This window comes from Kogia breviceps, chromosome 7 (genome assembly GCF_026419965.1).
Source record: "Kogia breviceps isolate mKogBre1 chromosome 7, mKogBre1 haplotype 1, whole genome shotgun sequence".
NCBI lineage: Eukaryota > Metazoa > Chordata > Mammalia > Artiodactyla > Physeteridae > Kogia > Kogia breviceps.
In genome coordinates, this window is record NC_081316.1 from 108587645 (window position 1) to 108606191 (window position 18547).

Consider the following 18547-nt stretch of genomic DNA (forward strand, 5'->3'; position numbering starts at 1 on the left):
CTGATTTTGCAGAAGCTTTGTAGAAATTCGCTGCGTCAGAGAAACTAAAAGGCCAAACAAAACCCCTAAAACACCAAGCCCGATTCTTTCATCCACGTGGCACAAGAACAAGCCAAAAAAAGGGAGGCGGAGGAAGAGTCACCCGTCCCGCCCCTGCTGGGAGGAAGGGATTTGCTGGGAGAGTCAACTCCTGGGCCAGCCCGGTCGCAGCCGGGCGCGGCGGGGAGGGGGGGTGATCGAGAAAGCCCTGTTCCCACAAGGCCGCCTTGCACCGGTCCCCTCGGCCCGCGCTGCCCCAGTCCGCGGCCGCCGCCGAGCGCGGGGAGCCTCCGCGGGCCCTTTAAGGGCCGAGAGGTGCGCGGTCTCTTTAAGGCAGGTCCTGGTGGTTTCTGTTTTCTGAAGGAAGTGACGGGGGGTGGGATTGAATGAAAAGTGCAAAACAGAGTCTCGGAGCGCCGGAGTCGGGGGCCGTGGGAGCCGAGGCACTGGGCCGGGGGGCAGACGGGCCCTGGGAGCGCGGTGTCCGCCTCGGAGCCGCCGGGGGACGCGCGACGGAGCGCAGCCCACGTGCGTCGGAGCCGCGTCGCGGGCGCCCCGCGGTTGAGCCCCCCGAGGAGCCGCGCCCCGGCGCCGCGAACTAGCCTCCAAGTTCGGGCGAAGTTTGGCCGAGCCGCTCCCCGCCCGCCCGCCCGCGGCGCGCGGTCCCCGGGGATGCGCCCACCCGGCCGCGGCGGGGTCCCCCCGGCGTCCCCTGCGCTGCTGCTCCTGCTGCCGCCCGTGCTTGTGCAGCTGCTGGGGGCGCCGCGCGGCGTGGGCGCGGGGACCGGGGCCGGCGCGCCGTCTGAGCTGCGGGTCCGCGTGCGGCTGCCCGACGGCCAGGTGACCGAGGAGAGCCTGCAGGCGGACAGCGACGCCGACAGCATCAGCCTGGAGCTGCGCAAGCCCGACGGCACCCTCATCTCCTTCACCGCCGACTTCAAGAAGGTGAGGCACCCTCGCTCGCCCCTGGGGGACCTGCGTGCCTGAGCTCTCCGGGGACCCAGTCTCACCGAGGCCAGCAGACGGAAGACTGGGCCAGGAGAAGGACGCCATTTAGCCAAGGTCACGCCGGGCTCTTATCCACACCTCTTTGCCCTGCTCCCCGGCGCCTAGACCCGGCCCTTCATTCGCCCCCACGAACTGCTCTGCTGCCTTTCCGATTCTCCTCTCCAGCCTTTCACTTCTTCTCTCTGGGTTCCCGGGCCACCAGACCAGCTCCCCACTTTGTCTTTCAGCTCTCCGAGAGCCCTCTAGGTCAGACCCTACTTCAAGGGAGTCAATGTTAATAACCCCTTCTCCCTTTTTGGAGTCATTTTCTCAGGCTCTATCAGGGAAAGATCCCGGGTCAGGCATCAGAGGTCCTGGATTCTCACTGTGTGACCTAGGGCAAGTTCCTTTCCTTCTCCGGGCCTCCTTTCTCTCCTTTCTCCTTGCTCTGTACAGAGCAAAGGGGTGGCGCCAGGCCTCCCAGCCCTGACATCTTGGAGGCTATGTACCACCTCTCCTTGTTTCACTTTACTGGGCTGGGGAAGGGGGTTCCTTGGAAGAGCTGCTTGTCCCATGTCCCTCCCAAGCCGAGGAGAAGCCACTTCTCTTTGGTCTGAAAGTCTGGGAAACTTGTAGCGGAAGACCTGAGGAGAGGCCCCAGATGAGGTCCGCAGGCTATGGGAGAGGTGCCACCTCTCACCCTGCTTGGCAGGAGGGCTGGGCCAACCCGCAGTTTTGGCCTAGATTGCGGGGAAGTGGGTAGAGACAGCCTCTCCTCAGAGTGAGTGAGTGAGTGGGTGAGTGAGTGAGTGAGTGAGTGTGTGTGTGTGTGTGTGTGTGTGTGTGTCTGTGTGTGTGTGTCAGTGTGTGCGTGTTTGTGGTGGAGGGAACCAGTAGGTGGGCCTGGCCCCCCAGGATTGGGGCTGGGGTAGAGAGTGGAGGTGCTGGGCTTATCGGGAAGTGGGCCTGGAAGGGTGGTGAGTGACTAGGGGTGACCCAGCTGCAGGAATCCTGGAGGGAAGGAAGGTGGGTGAGGTGTAGGTACACAAAGGGAGTCTCCTGATCACCTAAAGTCCCCCTCCCCGCGGTGGGACTGTTGCCTGGGCCACCTCTCTCTCTTCCTCTTAGATACTGGGAGCTGGGGGTGGGGGGTAGAGTTTGGAGTGTCAGCTAGGGACCCAGGTGGGTGGGTGGTGATTCTGTGGACGGTGGAGGTGGGGCTTGACAGCGATCTGTCCCTGGACTACTGAGTTGTCACTGACAAGGGATGTAGGGAGACCAGTGGCGGGTGGCAGGTTGGGGGGGGGGAGGGGCGGTTGAGTGTCGCAGTGGGGAGGGCTTTGCGACCCTTCCTCACTCAGCAGGCCCAAGCTAGGTTCTCAATTCAGGTCGGGGCAGGTGAGTTTGTGTGTGGAGAGAGGGAAGCTGACAGGGCCAGAACACCCCCAGAGTCCCCACTTAAACTCCAGGGGAATTTTGTCAAGTCTCTTTCTTTTCCTAGAAAACCCAAATAGTGGCTGGACCCTCCCCAGGAGACGGGGATCTAATCTTCCCCTCTGACCTTCCGCTGAAGCCCTTTGTCCTTGTGATGAGCCTCAGGCCAGCCTATGAGTCTCCCACCTTCCTGCCCACTGCGCATCGTTCTGTGGCTGTGCTGAAACCCTAGAGAGACTTCCCGGACCCTGGCACCGCTCTGGCAGCCAAGGCCGTGGCTAGGACACCAGTGAAAGAGTCAAGGGGTAGAGCTCAGCTTTTATAGCCTCTAGCTGCAGCATGAAACATTTTATTGCTCTACCCTGAGGGGGAGGGGAGGGGAGAGGCGAGAGGCGGGGTGGCAGTGGGGTTAAGGCCTGGGGATTGGGGCTGAGGGTGGAGTAGGGGGCCGACTGCCCAGTTAGAGAATCATTCGGGGCTGATTTGTAAGAGCCTCATTTTTATTATTTTTTTATTATTTTATTTTATTTTTTCCTTGTTAGTTATTTTAAATATAGCAGTGTGTACATGTCAATCCCAAACTCCCTAACTATCCCTCCCCCTAAACCTTTACCCCCTGGTAACCGTAAGTTCCTTCTCTAAGTCTGTGAGTCTGTTTCTGTTTTGTAAATAAGTTGACTTACAGCATTTTTTTTTTTTAAGATTCCGCATACAAGCATTATTTCTCTTTCTCTGACTTACTTCACTCAGTCTGACAATCTGTAGGTCCATCCGTGTTGCCGCAAGTGGCATTAAGAGCCACATTTTAATCCCCACAGCGGTTCAAACCACCACCCAGGTTTCCAGAGTCTGCTTTTCAGGTTAGCCTCTGACCCAGAAGCTGGCATTTCACACCCACCCCTGGCATCTCCAATTTCATCAGCAAGGGAGGGAATTGGGAGTGGAAAGTACCAAAAGGGAACCAGCTTTCCAAGGTCCCCTGCAACTCTGGGTTTCTCAGCTGGCCTGGGGCAGGGTGGAGTTGGGGAAGGCTGGGAGTGGGGTGGAATAGCCTTTATCCACACCCCAGTCCACTGTCTGCATCGGCCAGAGCAGCTTTTATATGGGATCCTTCTGGGTGGGGTGGGTCACCTTTCTTGTTGCCCGCCCAGTCCTCAAGATCTTTGGCAGCTTTCCACGAGAAGCTTCTATCTAGAAGTAATGACTTTTCCTATAGGAAAAAGTCCTGGACGTGGTGTTTCTTTTGTTTCATGTCCCAAATCCATTTGGGGTGGTTTGGGAACAGTCCCTAGTCCACTTGGGAATAGTGACGTTGGCCATTTTGCACCTTTGGGAGACAAGTCCAGACTGAAATGAGACAGACCTGGTTTAACCCTGGGCAAGCTGCCCGATCTGTCCAAGCCTTCATTTCTTCATCTGTAAAATGGGGATAATAATGGTACCGATCCCATGGCCATTGTGAGAACTAAACAGGGCAATGCATATGAAATACTCACGGTTGTGTCAGCTGCTGTACTCAGAGCTCCAGAAATAGAAGCCAGTAACTTTCATAATCGTGGCTCGGGTCTCAACATCGCATCTCAACATGGACCTTCCCTGCTAAGCCTGGGTGCAAAGGGGTTGAATGACCGACCCAAAGTCACACAGAGGTCAGCACCGAGCCTGGAAGAGTCTTAATCCTTCATCATAAGCTTCTCTTTGAAGCTCCATATACATTAGTCAGAGTTCTCCCGCTAAACAGAAATAATAGGGTAGAAACACAGATCTACAGGAAGAGATTGTATTATGGCGTTGGCTCATACGTTATGGAAGGCTGAGTCCCACCGTCTGCTGTCTGTAAGCTGGAGGCCCAGGAAAGCCCATGTAGTTCCAGTCTGAGCCCACAGGCCTGAGAACCAAGCGCACTGATGTCTGAGGGAAGGAGAAGATGGATGTCCAGCTCACACAGAGAGAGCAAATTTGCCCTTCCTCCAGCTTTTTTGTTCTGTTCACACCCTCAACAGATTGAATGACGCCCACCCACCCTGGTGAGGGCCACCTTCTACTCAGCCTACTACTTCAAATGCTAATATCTTTCCGAGACAGCCTCACAGACACACCCAGAAATAATGTTTTGCCACATATGTGGGCATCTCTTAGCCCAGTGACATGGAAACATAAAGTTAACCATCACACTCCAAAATTGCTGGCCAGCCCCTCAGCGGGGAGCAGCCCTCCCTGTCCTATCGGTCTCCTCAGGGCAGCAGCGAGGCCCCTTGTGCTGGATGCAATGCAGCCCTCTGTCTGGATGATCTCACCACACACCCCCACGCTCACTCACACACAACCCACCCCCCCCCCTCGCTGCCCCTTCCGCCCTCTCTGTTTGCCTCTGCCGGGTCGGGTCTCTAACATGGCCTGGCCCTCCCCACGCTGCCACACTGGACCTGAAGCCAGAAAAGCTGTAACAGTAATCAACCTGCTCTAGGACAGTAGCCCGGAGCCGGGGCAAGGATGACGAACTCCACAAGCAGCTTGGAGCAACCAAATCACCATCCGGAGTTACTGGAAGCCCTGCCCACAGGCTGCTGCCCATCGAGCAGATCAGGCTGCAGCTCTCAAAGAAGTGACGTCGCTCAGTGACTCCCAAACTTTGCTGCACATTTGAATCGCCTGGGGAGCTGTAGAAAACCCCCCGAAGCCTAGGCTGCACTCCAGACTAATTAAGTCTCAGGGTAGGAACCAGGCAGCCAGATTTTTAAAGAGCCCCTGGTGATTCCAGTGAGCAGCAAAGTTTGGGAAGCACTGGCATAGGTGCTCCGGAGAAGGAGGGACTTGGAGGAGGTTCCAGGTTAGGCTGTTAAATGAAGGTAGATCCCAAACTCAGTCACTTAGTTGAAACCTGTCGTTCTACCCACAATAGTCCCTAATGTGTTTTTATTTTTTTTTTTTTTTTCTTGTGGTACGTGGGCCTCTCACTGTTGTGGCCTCTCGGCTCAGGCTCACGGGCCCAGGCACTCCACGGCATGTGGGATCTTCCCGGACCGGGGCACGAACCCGTGTCCCCTGCATCGGCAGGCAGACTCTCAACCACTGCGCCACCAGGGAAGCCCGTCCCTAATGTGTTTAAACAGCATATTGAGGCTTAATTCTCTGTGCCGTCAGTGCAGGAACTAAAATTCATCGTACACTCTCAACGAGCAGTGCTCCTCTTGAGAATCCAAAGCCTATGTATGTAATTATACCCGATGTACAGACTTACTGGGCATATTAATAGCGGGCGTGTCACCATCCCGGCTTTTACACTGACAGCCCTCTTGATCCCCGTCCCCAAGGCTGCTGTGCCCGTCCAAGTGTCTCTTTCCCCTCTGTCTCCCAGTGTGAGTGTCTAAAAGCTGAGGGAGGGGATGAGTCATGTTCAAGCGGTTTGGTGCTGACTGGACGGGGAGGGTGGGGCTGAAAGATAAGAGAAAGTCATGAGCAGCTGCGTGGGGGTGGGGGTGGGGTGTCATGGCTGCAATGGGAGGAAGGAGCCACATCCAAATGTGTAGAGGGAGGGGGTCAAGAGGGGCCTCGGGCTGGCGCCAAGATAAGGGGAGCCATAGAACAGGGTGGGTGAGCTCGAGGTCACTCTGAGGGACCCAGGGAGATTGGAAACTTGCACCCTGCCCTGGGCCCCAATGGGTGAGTGGGAGCCGATGGGTGAGGAAGGAACGGTCCAGAGAGCACCAGCGCCCCTGCCCTGTGGCTCCCGTCTTGGAGGGCGGGGGGGGGGGGGGCAGCTTCAGCCTGTGAGAGGTAGTCAGCAAAGATGTGGAATGTGCAAATGGCCACGTTGCTGCCTGAGGCTGTTTATTCTACCAGGATATCACATCATGGGATTGTCAGGCAGGACAAGCTTTTAGCGTCCAGTCTCCCCCTACCCTGCCTGTGTTCGGTCCCTGCAGTTTGGTGATTTGTAGTAGGGGTATTCGTTGGAGAGGCTGTCTTTTGGGGAAACAGAGGGCAGTAGAGGGGCTTACAGGAGAGGCCCAGAGTTTTTTGGTATCCAGGGTATTTCCCCACCCTGGCAGTTCATGAGAAGTCACCAGAAAGAATGATCCGGCTTGTGACCATGGGACCCTCCGGTCTAACAGCAGTCCCTCCGCCATGTCTGAGGAATTCCTCCCCACGTCAGGAATCAGCAGCCCTGCCCCGAGGTTCAGCCCAGCTCCTGGAGTCTGGCAAGCATCTCCCACCCCCCGAATGCCTATATCCAGATGGAGTCCTGGCAAAAGATCCCGGGTCAGGCAGTGAGGACTGCCACCTGGGACAAGTTAGTGGCCTGTTGGGATGATGGGGAGAGTCAGAAGTGAGGTTCTTCCTACGAGGCTTCCCAAGGTACACAGACGTGGTGATGGTAGAACAACAGAGGCCAGCTTTGAGGTAAGAATCACATACATCTGAGCTGTCAGATCACACACTGACAGTCGCTTTCACACACCTGGCCGCATTCAGTCCTCACCACTACGTCATGCAGCGGGCATTGCTTCCATTTTGCAGATGTGCAAACTGAGGCTCAGAGCTATAAAGTGACTTGGACAAGATCAATAGCTAATGCTCCAAGCTTGGGACCCAGGGAGCCTTCCACTATATTCTGACTGCCTGTGCTACTATGGCCTATAAATGGGCTCCCTCTAGAAGGCTGACGAAACCTGATTAGGGGAGGGGAGAGGGAAGAAGGAGACTGAAAAAAGCCTTGGTGCAGAGGAACAAAGCTACAGAGAAAACCTCCTCTGTACAGATTTGGGCTGCGCCCCTCCCCCAGGCTCATCAAGATTCCCCCACCCCACCCCTCCCACGAATTTTACGTTTTGACCCCTTCACTGTGCCTGAGACACTCCCCGTTGCCCTCCCGCCATGGCCTCTGGAGAGATGGGGGGGTGGGGGGGAGGGGACCATTTTTAAAACTTCTCACAGATTCTACTGAGCACTCACTGTACATTTTTCTGCCCTTTACCAGCTGTGTGACTTGACAAATCACTTAACCTCTCTGAGCCCCAGGTTCAGACATGACACAAACACAGTGTGATGCTTGCAGGCGTGTTGTGAGAAGTGAGTAAGAGGCCTCAGCGAAGCAGAGGCCAGCGAAGGCACGTGAGAAGAGAAATAGCAGCTCTGGCCAGGGCCCCAGCCCTTCTTGCTCACGTCCGCCCGTTAAGCAGATGGTTCCTGCTCTGGGGACCAAAGCATTATTAGGATTCCCATCCTTTCAGCTGGCAAGCAGTTGAAGTGGCTGCCACCAAGGTTCCCACGAAGGGCTGGGGGCAGGGGAGGCGCTGGGGCTGGGAATGCAGGTGAGAGGGAAGCGTGGCGCCCCACCTATGGAGCCCTGAGTCAGCAGGACATTGGAGCGCAGTTGATCCACATAAAGCCACACATTGTTCCCGGGGCAGTCGGGACAGTGGTGACCTTTGGGGTTTGGCTGACAGAGCACTGGCGGCACTGCCCCCAGCTGGTGGTGGCACTGATGTCCCGTAACAAGAAGTCTCTGTCCGGGCCTAGCCCTGAGGGTCTGCAGGCATCTCGTAATAGGGGCGGCTTACGTCCCGGGCACCGACCAGGGAATGTGCTTGGCCTGGCTTTGGGTTGAGTCCCTTCGCCTCTGTACCTGCCTGGAGAGACCGGGCAGGGGGGTCGAGGCGCTCCTGAGTGTGCCCCGGGGCAGCCAGCGTGGGGAGAAGAGGACGTTGGTTCCTGGCTGCCCCTCCAGGGCGCCCCCTCACCTCCCCAGTGCAGTGAAGTTCGCTCCTCTCTAGCCATAAAGCAGCCCCAGCCAGGAGCAGAGCAATAAATACTTGGCTTGGCTCAGCCCGGCCTCAGAATCACACACACTCCGGTGTGACGGGAAGGAGACCAAGATGGTAGAGGAAACTCCCAGGAGCCAGCGTCAGCCGTCCAAGGGCAAAGAGGAAAGGGGAGTGGGTGCTTTGTGGAGACCCTGGAGAGGTGGCCTTCAGCCTGGGCTGTGCAGCCACCGTGGCACAGAGGTGGGCTGGGAGAGGGCCTTTGAGGGGAGGGCACCTCTGCCATCAGGCCCTCTTCGTTTTGGGGTCCCCTGTGGTGCAAGGCCGGGCTGGCAGCAAGGTCTGAGACAGGACAGCCCCCCCACCGCTCCCCAGGGTGGGGAGGGTGGAGAGGAAGGCCCCTGGGAGGGTGGGGAGCTGGGAGCTGGTGACGGGAAGGCAGCAGGCAGGAGGGCAGAGGAGGAGGGGAGGTCGGCCAGGCTGGGGCTGGGGCAGCGAACATAGGAGAGGATGCTTGCTGGGAGAGGATGCCTACGAGGGGGTGTGCGTGCCTTGAGGCAGGAGAGTGTGACAGCGTGTGTGCAGAGGCTTGTGTGTGAGATGGGGTGTGAGACATGGCGTGTGAGACTTTGGGGGAATTCGAGGAGGGAGGGAGGGTGTGGGAGAGACTGCCAGGAGAAGGTGGGCCTGTGAGACAATGAGTGAGGGCTGCCACGCGTGACTGAGAGAGGGGGGAAGGTGGGGAGGCTCCCGGGAGAGGCTGTGACGGAGGAAACGCGCTCATAGGAGTAACGGCGTGACGGAGAAGGGACCGCACAGCCGAGCCGCAGCGTGGGCCCTGGGGGGCCTGGGGGGCCTGGGGGGCCTGGGTGCCGCTGGGTGAGGGGTGGGAGACGGTGGGAGAATCAGCACGTCTGGGTGAAAGATTATGGCCAAGGGACCCATGAGAGAGGGAAAGCAAGTGTCTGTCTGTGCGTGCAGTTACGATTCGACTTGGCCGCGAGTAAAATAAAACCCCACAGCAGCTGAAGCAAGAGAGAAGTTTGTTTCCCTTTTTCAGTCTTATCTAAGGCTGGAAGCCGGCAGTTGGGCTGATATGACGGCGTCACAGCCAGCGCTCTGGTGGGCTCCGTCTGTGCGGTTGCCGCCCGTCCCCGACACTGAGCTTTCCCTGGAGCTTCTCCCCAGGAAGGCAGCAGCAGAGGCCTGGCACGGGCTGTCTGCTCTTGGAAGTGCAGAGAGCTGCCCCCTGCTTTTCCCAGAACAGCCTTCTCTCTGTGAGATACAGTGCATCTCAGGCAGCGTGGCAGGGAGTGGACGCAGAGAAGAATAGAATATTTGGGAAGGGGCTGGGGGGGGGCGGCGCAGGGAGCCCGTAAGAGCAGAAAGATCACCGGGTTGAGTCAGGAGATCTGGGCTCCTGGGCCCGGCTCTGCAGCTGTGTGACCTTGAAGGTCACGTCCCCTGCTGGAACCTCACTGGAGCGTGAACTAAATGATCCTCTAAATCTTCTAGAAGCCCAAATCACAGCTGTAGGACGACCAGCCTGCAGAAGCCCAGTTATGAGGAAGCCCAAGAAGAAAGAGCCGTCTGCTTTTTGGAGGCGAGGGGGTCGATGGAGGCTCCAGAGCTCTGGTCCATCCGCTCAGCTCTGTGCCAGACCCTGAGGATGCTGCATAAATAAGTGGAGCCGCTGTCTGGGGCTGGGGCACAACATGAAGGGCCTGGGGGACCTGTTGCCCGGGCAGAAGACGCCGCATGAGGACGGGGCCCTCTGCCGAGGCGTTTAGGTCAGATGCACGCTGGCCCGGCACAGCTCAAGTTTCTGATTCAGCTCTAAGCCAGAGATCCATTCATGTCCTACCCTGGCTCAAAACCCAGCTATGATGCCCAGTGATCTGCTAGATGAAGCTCAGACTTCTTGGCTGGGCTCTCAGACACTGTGCCCTGCCCTCCTGCCTGCCAGCCTCTTTGTTCCACACTCAGCCCTCCGCTCTCCGGTACTCCCCTCACTTTCCTCGGGACCCTGGCCTGCTCTTGTTTACCCACTCAGTGCTTCATTTATTCATTTCCACATAGGTACTGAGTGCCTGCCGTATTCCGGGGGCGGGGATACACTGCAAATAAGATACTATCCCAGCCTCAAGGAGTTGAGTCTGGAAGGAAAGACAAGGAAAGAGGTCATTGCAGACACAGTGGGATTCGTGCTCTGGAGTCTAGGGCTTGGGCCTGGCCAACTCTGCTGGAGGGTTGGTGCGGGCAGGGGTGATGGACGCATTTGAACTGAGTCCTGAAGGATGATGAGAAGGGGACAGCTCATCCGTGGCAGAGGCATCAGCTCGTGGAAAGGCACATGGCCTCGCTCATTCTGGGAACCGCCATCTCTTTGGTTCAATGCTCAGAGCTGTCAGCAGAGATGTGATGCCAGCCTCTGGGGGGTACACTTTATGGTGAGGACAAAAGGGGCCTTGGAAGGGCACTGGGCAGATTGTGTGACAGTAGCCTGGAGGGGTGGATGGGGTGGGGGCATTAAGAGGCCTTTGTACCTTCCCATCTTCTGTACATGCCTCTCTCTTTGCTAGAAAGCCATCCATCCTTTGTCCAGAACCACCGAAATGTCCTCCGCTCTAGGAAGCCTTCCCTCCCTCTACCCGCTCCCAGCCCCGTCCCTAAGGGGACAGAAACGCTCCCTCCTTCAGCCTTTGCCCTACAGCATTTTGCATAAACCGCACCCTAGGCCTTATCATAGTGCACTGACTTCAGTTGTAGGTCACCCTCTCCTATGAGCCCCTTAAAGACGGGAGCCTTGGCCTTGGTCTTGCCCACTCCCCGGCCCTGCCCTGGCGCCTGTGAAGGCTCTGCCCTAGGTGATGCTGATCAGCGCTCTCCCACAGATTTGCCGATTACCTGCAAGCTCCAGCAGTCACCTGACTTCTCTGGGCCTCAGGTACATCTCTGGGAGAAAAATTTTTTGTCCTGCCTCTGCAGGTCTGGAGTAGATCACAGCTGGAGCAAGGCCAGGTATTGCAGCAATAACAGAGAAACTTAAAGGAGTCCAGCCTACTGTGTTCTGAGACCTTTCACTCATTTTTCCTCACAGTAAGCCCTTGAGGTGTAGGTATTGTTAGTTGTACTCATTTTACACATGTGGAAACTAAGATACAGAGAGGTTAAGTAAATCCCTCAGGGTTACAGGGCTCATATCAGCAAAGCCAGGATTTGGACGCGGCCAGCACTGGCTCCAGAGCCTTTGCTCTTAGCTACCGTGCTCTTTGGGAACCTTAAAACCACCCCCAAAGGACTTCGGCAAATGCTCTCTCCGTGGCCATACCCTCTGTGTGGCCCAGTTTCAGCCCTAGTACTGTCCGCTCCGCTTCTTCGTGGTGGCCTGGCTCCTGGCGGGCTGGAGTTTCCTGGGAGCTCGTGGGAGAAGGAGGCTTATAGAAACTGCCCATCTTGGGAATCCTAACCTGAGTCCTGGACCTGAGGAACCTGCCATGGGCTCTTCCCCAGCTGTGTGGTCTTGCCTTGGGGGTTAGGGCACATCTGGGTGGATCATCCCAGGGGACTCTCGGGCGAGGAGGAAACCTGGGTGCCAGGCATCCATCTGGCCTGGGCTTAGCATCTGGCCAGATGTTCCTTGGAGCAGGGAGACCTCTCCCCCTGCCCTGCCCTCTGTGCTGGAGGGAAGGGGGGCCCTGGAACCTTAGTAGTGAGGCTGAGGTGTGGGGAGTAGAAGGTAGGAGGGACACTGGTCATGATGACGGAGCCAGAGAGATCCAGGTGCTTGGGCTGCTGTCTCCCTCCCGGGGCTCAGCACATGGAGTATGGTTTCCCGGAGACATAGGATTAAGAAGGCTGGAGAATTCAGGGTTTAAAGAGGCTCTGGGCAGGGCAGGCAGAGGGCTTAGAAGGGTGATCTTGCGTCATCTTAACTCTGATGTTTGCGTTAGATGCTGTTGTCTGTTAGTCACACAGAACTTTGAATAGGAGCCGCCATGTTCCCAGGGCAGGCCTGCAGAGGACATACAGGCCACCGCCAGTGGGCACAGCTGGAAGAGGGCACTGCCTTCTCATCCTGCCTCTGCCACTTGCCAGCTGTGTGGCCTAGGGCAGACCACACTTTCTCTCTGGGCCTGAGCTTTAGTTTCTTTAACTGGGCATCAAAGAAATTGGACGCGTTGATCTAGGATGCAGCTGTGCATTGTGGTTGTGAGAGCTTGGATTTTGGAGTCAGACTGCCTGGGTTAAAATTCTCGCTACATTTCCTCTTGGTCCCATGACCTTGAGCAAGTTATCCGTTCCAAACTCGGTAAAAATCATAGTTCCCATCTCCTCTTGTTATAAAGATTTTAAACGGGACGATACATCCTTTTTGACTCATGGTAACAATGACTTGTCCCTTCCAGTTATAAACTTCAATCAGTCTTTGTCCTGCACAAATAAATAGGAGATATAGAGGAAATCTATCTCAACGAAAAAATTCTCATCCCCTCGCTTCGCCCCCAGTCAAGTTCCCATTTTGGTAGCGTTTTGTTGTTGTTGTTGACATTGTTATTTAATACAGAAGCAGGGAAAATACCCTAACAGATTTCGTTCGCCCCCTGGTCTGGTCTAAAAGTTCAAATTCTTTCTCCTGCTAATGGTAGACGGGTGATATCCAAGCAATGAGGCCACTTGGGGCATCCCGCAGACCACAGGCGGTGACACGTGCCTGTGGTATTGGAGAAGATGCTGTAAATATACCAGATGGGTTCTTTTAAAGGGTCATTGCTGAAATTACCCTGGAGGTGGAATTTGGATCCTTCCTGGGGGTCCTGCCAGGGACATCCGCCTGACTCAGCCCCGGGAGGGGAAATCTGGTATCAAGTCTCACCTGGCAGGAACTGAGCCGAGAACAGAAAATGCACAAGTGTACCAGCCTCCAGTCTCTCCTCAAACGACCTGAGGGTGTGGAAGATTGGATGGCCCGGGCTGGCGGGGCAAGCAGATCCCAGCCTCGTGGCCCGAGAGTGGATTTCCTGTGGAGAGGAAGCTGAGGTTATCCGAGCTCTGATTCATCTTTGCCTGCAAGTCTGCGACCATGAGGAACCTTATGGAACCTTTCTCACCAGCTGGGTCTCAGTTTCCCTTTCTGCAGTCTTGGCGGAAAGTCTCCCCGGACACTCCCACCCCTCAATGTTCCAGAGATCATTTACAGTGAAAGGAAGTAGGGAAATTGTCCTTGTAGAGTCAGAGGACTTCCAAAGGGCCTGGGGGTTTGTGCGAGGACAGCACTGACTAGTTTCCGATCACCTGGGACATTTGTTGATCAGCTGCAGTGATGACAGTGGCCCCGGCTAGCACCGCTGAGCATGTACTCCGGGGTAACGTTCTGCTGTGCTTTCCCTCCACACTAACTCATTTAGTCTTCACCATAAGCCTCCAGGTAAAAGTGGCATCATCCCCATTTCACAGACGAGGCTTAGAGAAGGTGGGAGATAGACCTGTATGCCGGCTAATACAGGGTAGACTTGGAGTGGAACCCTGGGCCCCTCACTGCCTGTACTGGAATCCAAGGGGGCCCCTCAGACCCTGCTCTCAGAGCATTTCACTCTGGCACATGGACAGTAAGTGCTCAGTGACTGGGGGCTCTCAGTGGGCGAGGCCAGGGCATGGACATTGAAGGATGCATAGTTACACAGGGCTATATACCCTCCGTGCTGGTGCAGGGCCATTGGGCTTCCTGGAGGAGAACCGTCATTGTGGCTTGGGTCCCCTCCCAGGCAGTGGGGCTCTTGACAGATCCAGACCACTTCTGACTGAGACCTGCTCACTTCTCACCGCGCGCTGTTAGCCAAGGCACAGAGGTGGATGAGAGCAAGGGACACCTCGGGTGCCCAGGGTTCCAGCAGCCCGATTGGGAAGGGGACCTGATGCCATCACCCTTCTGCCCCCCCCACCCAGCCTCTCTGATTCATGCAGTGAATCAGTAACAGGAAGGAGCCCTTGGCCTGCTGGTAAGGGCATTAGTAACCCCGAGGGGAAAGGGGAAGTGGAGAGGGAAGGGGAACGGTGAGCCATCCCAGCTCCCTCAGGCCAGAAGGCCACAACAGCTACTGCTGTATCTGCCCTCAACCCCACCCTGACCCCACTGCCTCGATCTGAGCTGCAGGTGGCTAGGAGCCTGGCTGACCAGAAGCACCGGGGGCATTCTCCCCAAACCTACCGAATGGGAAAGTCAGCGAGAGAAACTCTAGAATCTGTACTTGTAAAAATGCAGCCCTGGGCTTCCCTGGTGGCGCAGCAGTTGAGAGTCTGCCTGCCATTGCAGGGGACACGGGTTCGTCCCCCGGTCCGGGAAGATCCCGCATGCCACGGAGCGGCTGGGCCCGTGAGCCATGACCGCTGAGTCTGTGCTTCCGGAGCCGGTGCTCCGCAACGGGAGAGGCCTCAACAGTGAGAGGCCCGCCTACTGCCAAAAAAAAAAAAAAGCAGCCCTCCCGCATGATGCCGTGGTCAGGTGGTTGTAGGGGCCCTGACTCACCCTGATCAGGGTGCTATGGGGGTACCACCAAGGGGAAGCATCAGCTATGAATGAACCAGGAGCCAAAAGGGGTGCTGTTTCCTTTAAGATGACGTTCTGTACTTTTAAACAATTTTGTTTTGGAAAGCTTTCTAGCGCTATGTGAGTTTCTAGCACTTTCTACCACTATGTGAGTTTTCCAGGAGGCTTTGGAACATCTGGGGTGTGTTCTTTCTTTTAAGTCACGGGTTTAAATGGGAAAGAGAAAACTTTCCAGGCCAGCAAGAGGGAGGCATCTGTTGCAGGGCAGCGTCCAGGCCTGTGTCCTCTGCAGGCTCTGAGCTGAGCACTGGGGGGGGCTGGTGAGGAGGCCCCACCCCCTCTGTTCGGTTCCCATTCTTCTGTTCTTTCCCATCAGGATGTGAAGATCTTCCGGGCCCTGATCCTAGGGGAGCTGGAGAAGGGGCAGAGCCAGTTCCAGGCCCTCTGCTTTGTCACCCGGCTGCACCACAATGAGATCATTCCCAGCGAGGCCATGGCCAAGCTCCGACAGGTGAATGCCCACCCCAGACCTGCCCCAGAGCCCTCACCCTGCAGCTGACTCCTGGCCTGGACCCTGCCCCAGCCTCAGTCTCCCACCCAGCCCCTGACCCACCTGATCACTGGCACCCCACTCTTACCCTCTAGTCCTGAACCCCTTAAATATGCCAAATCTGACCCCGTAACCCCAGATCCCTAATCTGCCCTGAACCCCCACCTCCCAGATTCTTCCAGCCCCCTAATCTCAGCTCCTCCCCGTTTCTGATGGAGGCAGGTCGGATCTGCCTTCAGGCCCAGGCCCACCACTCATCATGCCGGTGACACCGGACAAGCCACCTCACCTTCAAAACCCCTATTTCCTTACTGAGAGATGGGTTGTGGTGAGAATTAAGTGGGATAGTGCATGTTAAGTGTTCAGTGCAGCCTTTGAAACCCTCAGCCTGTTGCCCTGCCCCCAGTCCCTTCCTGGACCCCGGGCCTCTCCCCAGCCTCATTTAAGTTCCCTGAACTATCCAGCAGGAGCTGTCCGAACCCCCTCCCTTTTACCTGCTTTTCCCAGTGACTCCGTTGCCTGGATGTTGGAGAGTACAGGGCCCCAGAGGTCACTGACCCTGGGACAGTTCGCTTCGCCTGTCCACCTCCAACGCCAGCCCCCAGCAACGTGTCAGAATTCTCCCTCAGGCCCCAGAGGTCAGCCCGGGCGGCCGCTGGCTGAAAAGGCTTGACTGCGCCCTGGGTATCAGTTTCTCCGCCAGTTGGAGGGGGGCCGCGTGCCCCTTGACTTCCACCCTGCCGGTGGCCCCAAGGATCCGAAGACAGCCGGCGTGGGCTTGTCTGACTCTCAGAGACCAGGGAAAGAGTGGGCAGGGGGCCTTCTGAGGCCGGGTGGGAACGGCTCTTCTCCTCCACGCAGAAAAATCCACGGGCGGTGCGGCAGGCTGAGGAGGTGCGGGGCCTGGAGCAGATGCACATGGACGTCACCTTGAACTTCAGCCAGGGGGGCCTGCTGAGCCCCCATCTCCGCAACGTGTGTGCCGAGGCCGCGGATGCCATCTACACCCGCCAGGAGGACGTCCGGTTCTGGCTGGAGCAAGGTCAGCTGGGTGCTGCCCACTGCCGTATCGTCTCAGATATGATGGGGAGCAATGATGAGATATGGGAGGTCTAAACCCAGCTGGGACTGGTCAGGGAAGGCTTCCTGGAGGAGGTGATGCCTGTGTGGCTCTTTACCGAGAGGAGTCAGCAGATGAAAGGGACCAATTCCAGGTAGGGACGCAGAGAACTGTGACTCTGCTAGGCCCCGGGGAGGGAATGCCCAGGCAAAGCCCCCCTCATCCTGCCCTTAGTGAGAACACAGATGAAACCTTCTGTCTTGGGACATGGGCACAGGAACCAGGGTCTGGCTGGGACCCAAAGATGCCCATTCCCACCTGCTACCTCTTCTGCCACCTCTCAGAGATCAGCTCCTCTCTTTCCCTTCACACCTTCCCAGGATCCTTGAGAACGCCTCCCATCTTTGCACGGTCCCTACCTTCCCGGCCTGTGGGACCTCACTGGTGGCCCATCTCTGGGTCACCTTTCCCAGGTCTGTCCTGAAGTCAGACAGGCCTGGGATTCAGTCCTGACTCCCCTACCTACTGTGTGACCTCAGCCAGATGGTTAAACCTCTCTGGGCCGGTTTTCCCATCTGTAAAACCGGGATGATAACACGTAGCCCATAGGGGTGCTGGGATGCCTGAAGGGGCCATGCCAGGACGCCCCCTCCCCTCCCCCATCCCTGATCTCCGCCTTCTCCCCCAGGTGTGGACAGCTTCATGTTCGAGGCCCTGCCCAAGGCCTCAGAGCAGATGTTGCTGCCTCGCTGTGGGCAGGTGGGGGACCGCGGGAAGCCCTGCGTCTGCCGCTACGGCCTGAGCCTGGCCTGGTACCCCTGCATGCTCAAGTATTGCCACGGCCGTGACCGCCCGACACCCTACAAATGTGGCATCCGCAGCTGCCAGAAGAGCTACAGCTTCGACTTCTACGTGCCTCAGAGGCAGCTGTGCCTCTGGGATGAGGACCCCTAGCCAGCTTGGGGTGAGGGGTGGTCCCTGAGGCAGCTGCTTGGGGCCCACTGCTCCTCTCCTCCCCCAGCCGCCAGAGGGGGTGGCCACCCCCAACCGAGGCCTTATTGCTCTTCCTTCCCTCCTCCTAATCCCGGAACCTCTGCCCGCCCCCCCCACCCCCGCTCCCGACTTGTCACTGTGAAAAGGGGTGTGGCATGGCAGGGGTTAACTCATGAAGGCAGCCCCCCACTCCCAGTCTGTGCTTTCCTTGGGGACGGAGGGAGAAGGGGGTTCTCCAAGCCTGCCCCCCCCATCTCCCCTGAAATGTTCGCTTTCAAGCAACCAAAATACGACAGCGTGACTCTCCTATTTAACTCTTTGCAGGTTTAGACCCTGGAAGGTGTCGATGCCTGTGACACCTACCTCCCCACGCCCAGCCCCCACCCCACCCTCCAGAAGGAGCTGGCCCCCGAGCACCTTTCCACTGCCCAACAGGGAGGGGAGCCTTGCCCCAGAGAGGGGGCGGCGCCGACAGCGGATCTCAACACGTTCCTCTCACTACTGGCCTCTGAGGCTGCCCGGGGGCCAGCTGGGGGCCCCCCACCCTGAGACAGACCACAAGTGCCTTTCTGCAGACCTGGACTTTGCTGAGGGAGCAGTAGCCGGCTTGCACCCTCTAAGCAGAAATATTTTTGTACGGTTTTGGGCCAGGGAGGGAGCATGAAGTATGAGGAAAACTTGAATCCCAGATTTTTAATGCAAAGTATTTATCATTTGTACCAGAAATAAAAGTTTACATTTTTACTTGGCTGATAGCTCTAGACTCAGAGTTCTGAGAGAACTTTTGGCCAATGCTGCCACCTGGTGTCAGGAGAAGTGTTCCTGTGCTCTTGGTGACCCATCTTGGGACAAGTCCTAAAGCACCTACTGTGTGCTCAGCCTTGTGTTGGGGGGAGAGGATGTAGAAGGGGGTGGGTATTATTAGGAAAAGATATGACAAAATTTCTGCGCTTAAGAAGATGAGACATACATAGACGGGCAAGCCAGGCAGTAAAAGACCCCGTGACATAGACTGAGACGTGAGATACGGTGAAAACTCTGGAACCAGACTTCCAAGGGTCAAATCCTGGGCATGATTTTTTTTTTGAATTTATTTTATTGAAGTATAGTTGATTTACAATGTTGTGTTAGTTTCTGGTGTACAGCAAGGTGATTCAGTTATACATACATAA

At 56.8% G+C, this 18547-nt stretch overlaps 1 protein-coding gene across 1 annotated transcript; it reads left to right on the forward strand.

Annotated features, from left to right (window-relative positions):
* The first annotated feature begins 433 nt into the window (after positions 1–433).
* On the forward strand, positions 434–18130 carry OAF (out at first homolog). Its single transcript, XM_067039144.1, has 4 exons — positions 434–984; positions 15149–15283; positions 16184–16364; positions 17071–18130. Exons 1-4 carry the CDS (start codon positions 712–714, stop codon positions 17334–17336), a joined length of 855 nt encoding a protein of 284 aa, XP_066895245.1. The 5' UTR covers positions 434–711; the 3' UTR covers positions 17337–18130.
* Positions 18131–18547: the final 417 nt, after the last annotated feature.